Here is a 13,194-nt window from a genome sequence, read left to right as displayed (position 1 = left end):
TTGCTTAAACTATATATGAGGCCTTCAGTGCAGTAATGAACTATTACAGACTATTACTACTACTATTATAGTGAATTTAATTTATGGTGAATTTTACGAAATCCTAATTTTAAATCATAACCTGGAATCTACTCGTCAATTTTAAATTTAACCCAATATAAATGAATTGAATAATAATACTATGATCAGTGTAATCTGCATATTATTTTATTAAATTTTAAAATTTGGTCCAACCCGTTGCAGAGGTACCACCGTACCACACTATACACAGTACACTACACCTACTAAATATAATAAAATATTATGCTTGGTGCCATGGTGTGAATTTATTACAGTCAGATTTTAGATGCCAGCTTTCCAAATAATTTGAGAGAGTTGCATAAACCCTTTTCTTTTTATAGATTATATCTTACTATACAATATTATGTAAATAAGGACCATTTTAAATAGTGATCTGGTGAAGGAAACGTTTCTATTATAAACGGTGAAAATCTAAGCCATTGTTATTTTTTTTATTCAGTTTTAAAAATCATTTATGAAATGTTGAAAAATGAATGTGATAATAATAATAATATTAAATTACACTACATCATAATATGCATATTTAAGGAGACCAAAAGAAAAGAAGAAAATGGGAGGGAAACTGGGGCAACAGAGATTTGTTGTCCTGGGGCTAAGGACTTATTGTAAATACGCACAGGTTCCTGCCACGTGGTGGTGTTGGTGTATATATAATGCCATGTGACAAATGCTCGAAAAAGTCCCCCCAATCGCCATAAAAAAGACCCCGAGCTAAGTTTTTCCATCGGTGCGACTCTCACAACGGACTTAACGCACATTTCAGAACGTTTCGGTGCTGTTTTAGTATGTATCATTTAATTAGACTCTAATAGGTACGTGTTATAATTTTCGAAAAAAGTACAAAAATGTTATACCTATTTTATGACTCATCATAGCTGGTATAACGGTTAATAATCTTTGAAAGTTGAAACAGGCAGTACAGGTGTAGTGATACGTTATTATTATTATTATTTTAGTGGCCATGTTAACATGTACCATTAACAAATTTACTAGGTATATGAAAATTCAAATTTGATTAATATTTAAGATGAGTGATGACATATATCAAACACCAATTTTCTTTGAATATGGTTCGTCACATCATTCAAGATTTCAGATCAAATCATTATAATTTACCTTTTACTCTAATAATAATGTTATTATCTATCATGCAATACAATTATTATTTTAATTCGATTCTGTACTCCTATATAAGTTTGTTGTAAAAATTCTCGTCTAAAAAATGTATCGTTCGAATAAATTAGGTTAGATTTATTTATATAATACTGTGTCAACGCGCAACATAAATATCCTTCGTTGTAAATCGAAAACTACTACCACATTCTATTCTCCAGCCCTTTTCTAACATGATATATATGCAATAAAAATAATAATATTATATTGTATAATATTATACGTGTATATAATACATCGTTCGTGTATAACATAATAATAATATGGTTTATTGTACATTTTATTGTCGCGCCTCGCCACCCGATTATCGAATTACGTTTTGTTTCGCGGTTTAGAAATTTATTTTTCATACATCCTCTCTCTCCCACACACACACTGCATATTGTATGTATATCATATCATATGATATGATATACAACGAAATTCACTGGCCATAATTTATAACGTATATTATAGTATATTACAATATTATAATATAATAGGTAGTGATTTTACGAAGAAGAATAAAAATAACCAATATTTTAGTCTCTCGCTCCGTCGAATAGGCAAACTGTGTATACATCATCAGTAATAAATTATGACTTATATGAGTAATGCGTTCGTATAATAATATGTATAGAACCGAGTCTGGCGTTGGGTTTTCAGATGGAATAAATCGTAGCCGACACGTAGTAGTCGAATTCAATTAAAACCAGCAGCATAGGATAATATAAAACTGACTTGTGGGACGAACACAACTGCCATCGGTGAAGGAAAACCGCCGAATCATCGCGTGATTGAAATATATCGTTCGACGTCTCATCGACGACCGGTTCGCCGGAGCGACTACGATGACGAGCCCACGAAATGGCGCACCGATTTTCGCAAATCATACAGCGTGTGTATAATATACATAACATCTTTCTCGCCCGATCTACACGTCAGATCGAATTATTTAAACCGTTTTTCGCGGGTGTTTTCAATTTGTGTTTTTTATAATACTTATATTTTGCACATCGCATTATATTAAATATTTAGATTAAACTTAGTTTTAACCGTCGCGCGTCGTCGAGTAAAAAGAACAAGTAGTGGCGCATATTATATACAATTTATTGTTGGTGAATCGCCATAAAACTACTGCACACTGCACGGTTCGAAAGGTCAAGTTCTATCCAACACTGGAATTAATTATGACGATGATAAGAGCCCGCGCAACACCAGACATCTCTCGCAGGGTGCTTTTTGTGTATTGTATTAGCGCTTCGAGTTCTAACCGCATCAAAATATGCAACATACGTACAGCATTATCGTTGTATATGTAGGTGAAAACCCTACAATTTCTAGAAAATATTTGATTTCGTAGGGCGTATTCCTATAGGTAGTCCAAACGAAATCATATCAAAGCGCAATGACAACATTTTTGTTTGTAGGAAGAGGAGGAAGAGTGCAGGGCTTATTGAAATTTTTAAGTAATTTACTATTTGTACAAACGCACATCTGACAAATCATTGCGGAACAAGACAATAATGTATACTCGCACAGACGCCCGAAAAAAAAACTGCCTGCACTTTTCCTATTTGATCGATACGGTTTTGAATAAATTTCAACCAAATTTCTGTAATACATTTTAAAAGATTTCAGTCGTTTTAGTAGCTACGTATATAGTGGAACTGCCCCCTTTTGTACTAACCCATTGGATAGATATAAGTCACTGTGCAGAATACGCCACCGACCATAACGCAATAATACAAGTGTGGATGGAAAAAAATTCGATGACTTTATATACGGTCGATTTACAGGTAATACTATATATTATTTATACGCCACACAGTTGGAATACAATAATATATATAGTCTTTGAGGTTATCGCCGAATTCGATTTCAACGCGCGAGAGGAGAAAAGATTTCGTAGGACACGATCCAGCAGGGCACGCGGGATAGGGACTTATTGCGCGACAGTTACACAGACACACAACACAGACTCCGCGGTGGCTGCTCCCATGGGGGGATACGTATATATACCCACGCGCCTAGGTTTTTGCTTTTTCGATGGGGCCAAATCATCAATAATTGTGGCTCCGGGGCAGACAGAGTGCGACTGGCAGGACGAATGCGACGACGATGGCGAAGACGACGATCGCGCACATTATTCGGCGATTCCCCAGGTGGCAAAATACCAATTACACAGTTCCCGATCAATCAATCGCGCTATATCCGTCTATACGTATATATTTTCAATCGGCCGGGGAAACTGATCGAATTTGGTCGGGCGTAACGAACCGAAACGCGAGTCCGCCGCCGGAGATTTTCGTACATAACATCATATATATATATATATTATATGCGTGTGTGTGTGTGTGTGTATGTGTATAGTGACACCCGGTTAATAATAAGGATGATACTTTGACGATTGAAGAACATTTTGGAAAGCCATTAATACTTTTCTGTACACTTGGGTATGCGTTCGACAACTTACTTTTCCAGTGTGCGATGTGTTAAATTTCTTCGACGCGGCACAATCCAACCGGCATTTGATGTATTATATAGGTATATAGCTGCCGCGGGTGGAAAATTAACTACCACCTATATTATACCACACATAATTACATTATAGATCACTGGTTCTCAAATTATGGTACGTGTACTGTCGGTGGTACACGGAAGGCAGTTTAATGGTACTACGGAAAATTAATAAATAAATATTTTTACCAATATTATTGTAACGGATCTAATATTTTTCTTTTGTGTTGTGGTAGATACTATATATGCTGTTAAATGTAGTAACCTAAATTATTATTTTTCTACATTATATTCTTATTTCTTATAAAATATGTTTTTAAATTCTGAATAGATAATTCTTGTTTTGAGTAGTTTTATTTTTAGTCATAACTCATAAGTGGTAAGCACGACTTATTCATAATACACATATGAGCGGTATGCGGAAATAAAATGTTAGGAACCTCTGATATAGATCATCTGACGTACTACAGAAAAAAATGAATCCTTCATTTAAACTACTCACTGGTGGGGCGCCCACCACACGTATATCGAACTCGTCATTTTAAATAATATATTACATTTATACTTATCGATCTACGAATTCTAAATAACTAAATAAATACTTATGTGGTTAGGTCGATCGTGTATCCGTTAGTCGCTGCTATTATAGTATTATACACAAAATTGTATACCTTCGCGAGGCTACGCTCGTTTCTTAAAGTTTATAATTTCATTGAGACACGTGTAGATTACCCCAGTTGGTCTACTATTTTTAATCGAATTCGTTGTCACGTCACGCTTTTCTCATAACCACGTATTCTCGGTATTGTACAACACGTATTACCGCTGTATACCTAATACCGATTTGTCGTCGAATTAATTGGATGTATAATAACATAATAATTAAAACAATCTCGTCGTCGGGGTCACCACGTGGTAAATTTTTCACAGAGATTGAACTTATTGAAGTATAGAATATAATATATACATATAGAATATACCAAAGAGAAGTACGCAGAAGGGTGTTTTAGCCCCTGAAGCCTTCTCTGACCCTTTTTTTTTAGTTACCTACCTGTTTAATGTAAATAGCTGGTGGTAAGTGTACCGGTAGTATATAAAACTATAAATATAAAATTTTTAAAAACCCCCTCAACTTTATTTTTGCTCGAACGTCCCTATTTTATGTGTACAAACAGTACGATACTGCGATGTATCGTAGGGTACAAAAATATGCCAAGACCGCCAGCGCAGGGCCTAAAATTATGAGTTATGAGTTATGACATTCCTCAAGAGTCAAGACACAGTGCCGAAAAAAAATGTCACGCATGTTCGTATTACATTATGATCAGTTTTCTTTTACTATATTGGGGTACACAAAATCGACAACAACCCGAGCTTCAGGTCCCATTAGTCAAATGGAATATAGCTGATGTAATGTCAGTCTACAACTGATCAATCATGTTACCGGATGAGTGTAATTATTATATCAATATACAATATTATATTATTGTAATTTATAATATAATATATACCAATATTACTAGCTGATCTTGCACGGCGTTGCCCGTGGATTTATACCTTCTCAAAATGTGTTAAATGTAAACTACACATGTTCTGAACACAGTAATTTGGGTGGTTTTAACCAAAATACGAAATAAAATACAGGACTAAAATTATATACAATCGCAATATCTATTTTTTATTATGTAACCTGCGCAATGGCAACCACATATACAAACAAACAAATATTCGGTATTTTTGAGCAAATTCCTGCTTTTTAAAATGCAACATTAAAAAAAGTTGGGTTCGATATGCACGCATCCTCGGATATAAGATTACCTGTATGCGCCAAATTTCAGAATCACGAGTGCGATTGACTCGGCTGTACTGCACTTCACACACACACACACACACACACACACACACACACACACACACACAAACATTGCCTTTTATTAATAAAGATATATATTTTATATATAGTATACCTCTATACATAATATTACTTATGTTGTATTTGTAAGCGCGTATGACTCAATGTTCGCGGTGAAAAAGGCTCGCGCAACCCTCGTCGGCCGCGTATATCGTATAATATAGGCCGGCCATATGCGCGATGGAAAACGTTCCATATGTTGTGCGGAAAAGGTTGATTAACGCAGCCCCCGTCGAGCACGCACAAATAATATAATATTATAACGACGGCATCGACATCGACGACGACGACGACGACGACGACGACATCGACAACGAGTGGTAAGGGGGGTGCAGCGCCACTCGTGATTTGTACAAAAGGATAGAGAGTGGTTGTGTGTGTATGAGTATTGTATAATATATATTGGTGTGTGTGTGTGAGTGCGAGCACCGCATCTGCCGCGCGAGACTATTGGCCGCAACACATGTTAGCTGCCCGCGACGCGTAGCTCGTTAAACGTTCTGGTCGACTATGGAGCGTGCTAAATATAAAAAATTAAAATATGTACAGGGAAAAGCGGTGGTGTCGTCCGGGCGGATAGCGATCAATTCCGCGGCCCGGATCCGATCGATATTTTTATTATTTGTACGAAAATATAATATAATGTGCGCCCGGTCGTCGGCCGAATGAGCGTTTTAATCCGCCGTGGCTGAGAAGAACCAGATGTTTATGGCGCACGAACCGTTCAACACGAATTGACTCCCGATGGTTTGCAAACCGCCCTCGTCCCAACACCGCAACCACCATATACTTATTACCCTCCCCCCACCGCCCCCACCACCACAAACACAATTTTTTAGCATTATAATCGTTTTAGAAATATAATCTAGGCATCTAGTGACTAGCACAATATAGATAATTTTTTTATAGTATTATTATAGACAATGCCTTGTGGCATGTATATTGAGTACTGAGTAGTACCTATTAGATACATAAATAGAACAACTATACACCAAATTGAATACCTATTCATTTAACATTTGTAACCACTAATAATATTTTAGGTACATTCACTGATAATTTGGTTAAGAATATTGTATTATAGATACCTTTAAGTACCTAACTACTATATATTTTAATGACATTTTTTAGAACTTGTTCTACAGTTGTACATGATATCTTGACGTGTTGTCTGTGTTCAGCAATTTGAATAGATATTCAGTCTATTTCTATTACAACAATATTTATTTATTTATCTTACTGTTCACACATTCACATCTACGCGTATCTAGTCTAATTAGTTTACTAATATTTACGTACCTAGGTATTATTATACATCTACTGGTTTACTGAAAATACTAAACAGCAAATGTACCGATTAACCCGTGTATTAACTGTTTAATATTTATGAACAACAATTTTCCTTGTTTTTCTTTTGTAACTATGTGTTAATTAAAATTCACCAACACCTGTAATAACTATATTTTAGTGAAGCATATGCGAACATTCTATCAATAGGTTATGTCAAAGGAGTACATAATATGACGACGAATATGTAAACGAATTACAACTACAATGTTCTAATCAAAGTTTTTGTCATTCCGAATGAACTAAAAACCATTTAGTCCGGGGACGCTTTTTTAAACATACTCTAACAAAATACGAATGACTATTAAATTGACCTGCCAGCCAGGATTGCCCGAAGGGTGAGACGACCCTTCGTTACAACAACCAACCAACCACCCCTTATAAAGGGCCACCTGTTCTCTGCAAGTGCGATTCATTATGTCCCTTCGTATACCCTCTTGTGTGACACTCGTTTATCGAAGTGTTACGAACCTATGGAAGAAGTGGTAGAGTAAAAAAATAAAAATAAACCCAGTTACATTGAAATGTGATTATTTGACCGTGTCTATATATCCTATTGACAATTCAAAATGTAGTGCTTATTATTATACATTTATACCACTGTATAATTTTCGAGTTATTTGTAGATGACATACTGGTTTTTAAAAAATATTTTATGACCTACTTTGTTTTTACATCCAGAATACAAACGAATTTTAAAAGGTTTATATTTAATGGTGGCCGAGAATGAATAAAATACAACAAATACACAAAATGTGTTTGGAAATATATTTTTATTAAATCAATAAATTACGAATAAATAAGTATTAACGTTATTTATTTTCATAACAAACTTACAAAAATCTTCTGAAATTGAATGGAACTTATTTAACAAAACTAAAAACCTATTGCACACAATTATTAATCCAGCTATAAATCTACATTCAATTTTGGATTGCTCGAGGCATTGTGTAATTTACCCGTTTGACTTGATTACTGTTTAATACACGTATTTACTATTTAATATACATAATTTTAAATAAAACTAAGGCCAATATATATTTTCAAAAAAGCGGGGAACTCACTCTGCTGCAAAGTAGATATCTAGTGTACCTCGTGCCATAGGGTAGGCCACTATAATGGATGTGTTAATTTTGAATTAAATAGTATATAATAATCATATAATATTAAATAAGTATAGGTAAAAAAACGATCCTAAGCGGAGATCGTCTGTCAGCCATTATTTCTAATTTCTAAAGATATCTTATAGCCTACATATTTGTCTATTAGTAAGTTATACAGTAATAATTGCACTGATATTCTGTAAATATCATTGTTAATAACAATACTCGAATTGGTGAAAGTTACACTACAAATAATATTTTTTTAGAATTACAACAGAATAACTATAATTGTCATTATTTGTTTGACATTTTTTCATAGCTTTAGGTTGAACTGACCAGAAATGTTGCATACAATGTTTAAGCTTTTATAAAAAAAAACTAAAACATTTCAATAGTTTAAAATGCTTATAGGTAAATACCTCAAAAAGAACTGAAAATTGAATATTTTAGGTGGTAGGTACCATATGTCTATAAAATACTAAAATAAATATTTGGTGAAAAACCACTTTTGAAGTTGAAGATTGAAACACACATCACTGTATAAGTTGTCTGAGAATCTAAAAAAAAAAAAAAACTTCTTACCTAAATTAACATTAAAACATGACATCAAAGTTAAAGTACTTATATTTATTTGACTAAAATCAGTTAAATAAGTCATAATTCATTGACCATTAGGCATGAATATAATTAACATATATATTTTGAGTTCATCAATTAATATAGTAATACTTACGTCATATAGGTACATTATATAATGATAATAGTATTTTAAATTTTCTCTGCAACTATTGTATCTATTTAGATTTACACTAGAGAGTATAATATTATTGTATTAGTCTGTCTTCTTCCCAGATGTTTAATCTACACACAAACATTCATACCAAGCTGAACTCGCGCATTCCGTTGTCCGTAAAAAATTGCAACTTAAAAAAATTATGATTGTTCAACTGTTTTTGGGTGTAACTTGCTGCAATGTTCAATAACTTGATTTGGTGCTAGCTTGTACCTGATCTGCCCAAATAACCAATAATAAATAAATACTAATTTCTACTGTAGACTGTAACCAATGGCAACTATTTAAAAAATAAATAAAAACAAAATTTCCAATTTCCATCGTGAACCTCAAGATCCCTGTTTGAGCACCTCTTTAAAATGCAAATTTCAACAAATCCTTTCTTAGTGCCCGATGAAATTATTATAAAAATCTATCCTCGAAATTTCAAGTCGATAACTCAAATAGTTTCGGCTCTGCGTTGATTATTGGTAAAGTACACTTTCCTTTATAGATATTATAGTAATATTAGTAATTGATATGGGTCATATTATATTATCTAAAAAAAAAAAATGTTATAATCACAATCAATATGGGTGAATTATTTTTCTCTCCGTCAACATATTTTTTTAGCACTAACTACATAATAATATTATAAAGGAAATTAATGCTATTTGTATTTAGGTAGGTACCTATATCATATAACTTCGCGTCACGTTAATTTATAATAATATGCTATATATTACAGTATTGGAAACGAACCGATGTCTGTCGGAATATATTTTGTATTATAATATAATTATATCAATGCGATTACAACACGAGATAGATCTCGGGAGACCAGATAACACACTCTGGGCTGGATTTCCTGAGCGACACGACTTGTTCGTCCGGCGTAATAAAGTTATTATCGCATTGTTTCCTCCGCGAATGGGGAGCCATTAATCAGCGAAAACGGCACCGTCTTGCTGTGCAATCTGCATTTCAGCCTCATTAACTTTCATTATATTATACACGCGGAGATATGGCGCGCACAACTGTAAGACAAACGGCGCACTGGCGTATCCCGGAATCCCTAGACAATGGTTTAACCCTTAAAACGTCCCTTGGAACACATACCGCACATGTATAATATTATATTAAATACTTCTGTGTTTCCGCGTAATATTCTATTATCTCTTCCATCTGGTGTTTGAATATGCCCGACCAGTCCTTCTCTCGACTCATTTACCTCTTTCGGTCGTTAACTCGCCCTTAACAAAGTTCTTTTGTTGCGCATTGCGATGCCACCCGATTTGCAAACATCGTCCGCATGCACAAAAAACCCGAACCCGAAACATTTTTAAACATTTTTTATTCTTTTGCGATAGTGCGATAATGCGACTCATCAATTATAAATAGGTAGGTAGTGGTGTATAGTAATATTATATGTATAAGTAAGTGTATACAAAAGTACTTGATTTAGTTTATTCACCCATCCATTCTGATTTCATCCATTCATTAAATGTTATGAAAATTGAAAACCTATAGCACAATATTATAGATTACGTTTAAATGTTTTAAAAATATATATTTATGTGCACAATATACAACATAATAGTTTACATATTTTTGATTCATTCGGTTTTGCTGTGTTGAGTGCAGTAGAATTGTGATATGTGGAAACGGAGCTTGTGGTGTTTTGCCATGTCACGCAGGACCACGAACCCAAAAACGAGCTGCGACAAGAGTAAAAGGCACATTATGCCTTGGACGGCCATTTCAACAGGCATGTTGTTCAGGAACAAGAATACCAACTGTAGAGGTAATTGGAGGATCAACGAAAACATCCAAAATGCGGCCAAATCCGGAATCTATGACGTCATACAATTATCACGGTTGAAATTTGAAGCATTATCGGAGGCACATATTTTGGAGGGAGTCCTGGATGCGCACCCCCACTCCCCAAAAAAAAAATTAATTCTCTTACTTTTTCGTTGAGATTTCCTTGAACACCCAAGTATAATCGAGCGCATTCCAGCATAAGTATCAAAAATAGCGACACGGAGATTATAGTTTGAATCAACATGTTTAAACAATTGAGCTAAAAACAAATTAAAAAATTATATATTATTATGCATACATTAGCAATTTTACAATTTTATCATAATATTAATTTAACTTACTTTAAACGAGATCAGTGATAAAAACGTATAAAGCCAAAATGGAAAGTACACGACGTTAAAATACAATGACATTTGCAGTGGAAGACTAGATACGATTTCGTTACCTACAATACATTACGCGTTTTAACATTTATTTAAAAAAAACTACAATACAATATTAGTATAATATGTATAATTATGTATATACTATATATTATGTCCATAGGCGGATATTGGGGGGGGGGGCTTAAGCCCTCCCAAGCTTCATCCCCAGAACGTAATCAAGCTTCTCGGAAGGTTCTAGTATCTTTACTTCAATTACAACATACAATATTGAGACAATTGTAGAAAATAATCAAAACTTTAAAAAAAAAAAAAAATATTGTTTTGTAAGAATTTATTTTCAACTGTTCTCCTTAATTACCGCTGATAACGCCGTTATCAGGGCCGTATTTGAACATTTTTCGCCCCGACCGGGCAACATATTTTTCCGCCCCCCAAAAAGTTATTTCTTAAAATGTGAGGAACCTATTATTTTGGGTTATAATTTATGACTCTTAAATGTGGTTAGATTTTGAAATTTTTTTTTTGGAAACCTTTGTTTTTCAATGAGTTAAAAACAATCAGTAATTCAAACAGAATTTGCAGATCGGATTAATTTCCATCAAGAGTTTTTTTTATTAAATTTCTTTATGAACAATATAATATAGAGTAAGTACAATAGGTAATTTCTGATTTCACCAAATTATAAGGATAAAAAACTCACATTTACAAAAAAAAAAATCAAAATTATTATTTTTGGTATTTTAATAATAAGATTTTAAGGTTTTGAAGTTTTTTTAATCTTATAACAATACAGAAAATTTGACCAACTTTTTATAGTAACATCATTAAGCATGGAAAGCACACATTTTGAAGAAAAAAAATTCACAAAAATCGATTTCAAGCTAAACTCCATTCATTCCAATATTTCATACTTTCATTTATTAGTTATCTCTTAAATCACTAGGAAAACCCATGTTAAATAAACTTGTTATAGTTTTTATAAAATAAAGTATACTGTATACCACGATTAAAGACATATCTTTAATCGTGCTGTATAGGTACTTAAGCAAAATAAAAATGAATACAATATTACAATGATTTCTTTATAAGCGTTTAATTTTTTTATCTTATTGTAAATAAAAATTATTGCACATATTAATTAAAAGAATCTAGTACCTTTGGTATATGAGTACCTAGTTATGGTTAATACTCATATTATAATAAAAATAAATTATAAATTGAAAAAAAATGTATTATTTATTTTAATTGCATTTTTTCGGATTAATTTTATTAATAATCAAGACAGATTAGATATTACGTAAAAGTAAAATAGACATTATTATTATTATGTTGTGTTTTGCTTATTTACAACAATGCTTGTTGCAGGCTGCTATCATGCCATTATCAATTATCCAAGGAATTATTATTGTTAGTATAAAAATAGATTTGAGAGAATATCATCCTAAAATAAACTTTGGAGAAATCTCCACCTAATCACAATACATAAGGAAAAATACATTTTACATAATTTTAAAATTATAACTGTGTTGGCTTAATAATAAAAAAAGTTCATGAAAATTTACCGCCTCCCAAGTTCCACCAGGAGGGGCAATGGCCCACCCTGGGCCTCCCCTAAATACGGGTCTGACCGTTATGTCCTATACTCCTATCCATATCTTTATTATCTATGTTAATCTATGACAGAGGCCTAGAGATAAGGAGACCAAACTCTGCAGGCTGCCTAGAATGTCACCCGCAAACCATGAAACATTGTTTTGTTTTGTGCACGTTAATATTATGTTACCTAATTAATATCACTTATTATTAATTCGATATTATGACATTCTGACTACACTCTGACTTCAAAATAAATTATATATATTTTCTAATTGTACATGTTAAGAGGACGTTATACCCGCATGTGTTGTCTCCGTCTTACAAGTGCATAATATAGCAAATTATACACTCGGCAAAACACGTGTAGCTCCGTTGGTTTAAAAATTAGAGTGAATTGATCTCTTATAAAATCTAAAGGTAAGATTATTATCTAGACAACCTCATGAGATTTTTAGTATATTTTAATTTTTAAGTGAGTTATGAGTACTTTAAAATGTACAA

At 33.2% G+C, this 13,194-nt stretch overlaps 1 protein-coding gene across 2 annotated transcripts in view; it reads right to left on the bottom strand.

Moving 5' to 3' along the window:
• Positions 1-9,664: 9,664 nt before the first annotated feature.
• LOC100165113 (transmembrane protein 17-like) overlaps positions 9,665-13,194 on the bottom strand; it is a 6,829-nt gene continuing 3,299 nt past the window's right edge. The window contains exons 3-6 of one of the 2 annotated variants that reach the window (XM_016800868.2): positions 11,053-11,156; positions 10,857-10,970; positions 10,493-10,740; positions 9,665-10,411 (exon numbers count right to left, since the gene is read on the bottom strand). In XM_016800868.2, coding sequence (XP_016656357.1) covers positions 10,504-10,740; positions 10,857-10,970; positions 11,053-11,156 — 455 coding nt within the window. In that variant the 3' untranslated portion in view covers positions 9,665-10,411; positions 10,493-10,503. The other variant, XM_008180254.3, reaches the window with a different exon arrangement.

The sequence above is a fragment of the Acyrthosiphon pisum genome, chromosome A1 (assembly GCF_005508785.2).
Source record: "Acyrthosiphon pisum isolate AL4f chromosome A1, pea_aphid_22Mar2018_4r6ur, whole genome shotgun sequence".
Lineage (NCBI taxonomy): Eukaryota > Metazoa > Arthropoda > Insecta > Hemiptera > Aphididae > Acyrthosiphon > Acyrthosiphon pisum.
This window is presented reverse-complemented; position numbering and strand designations above follow the sequence as displayed.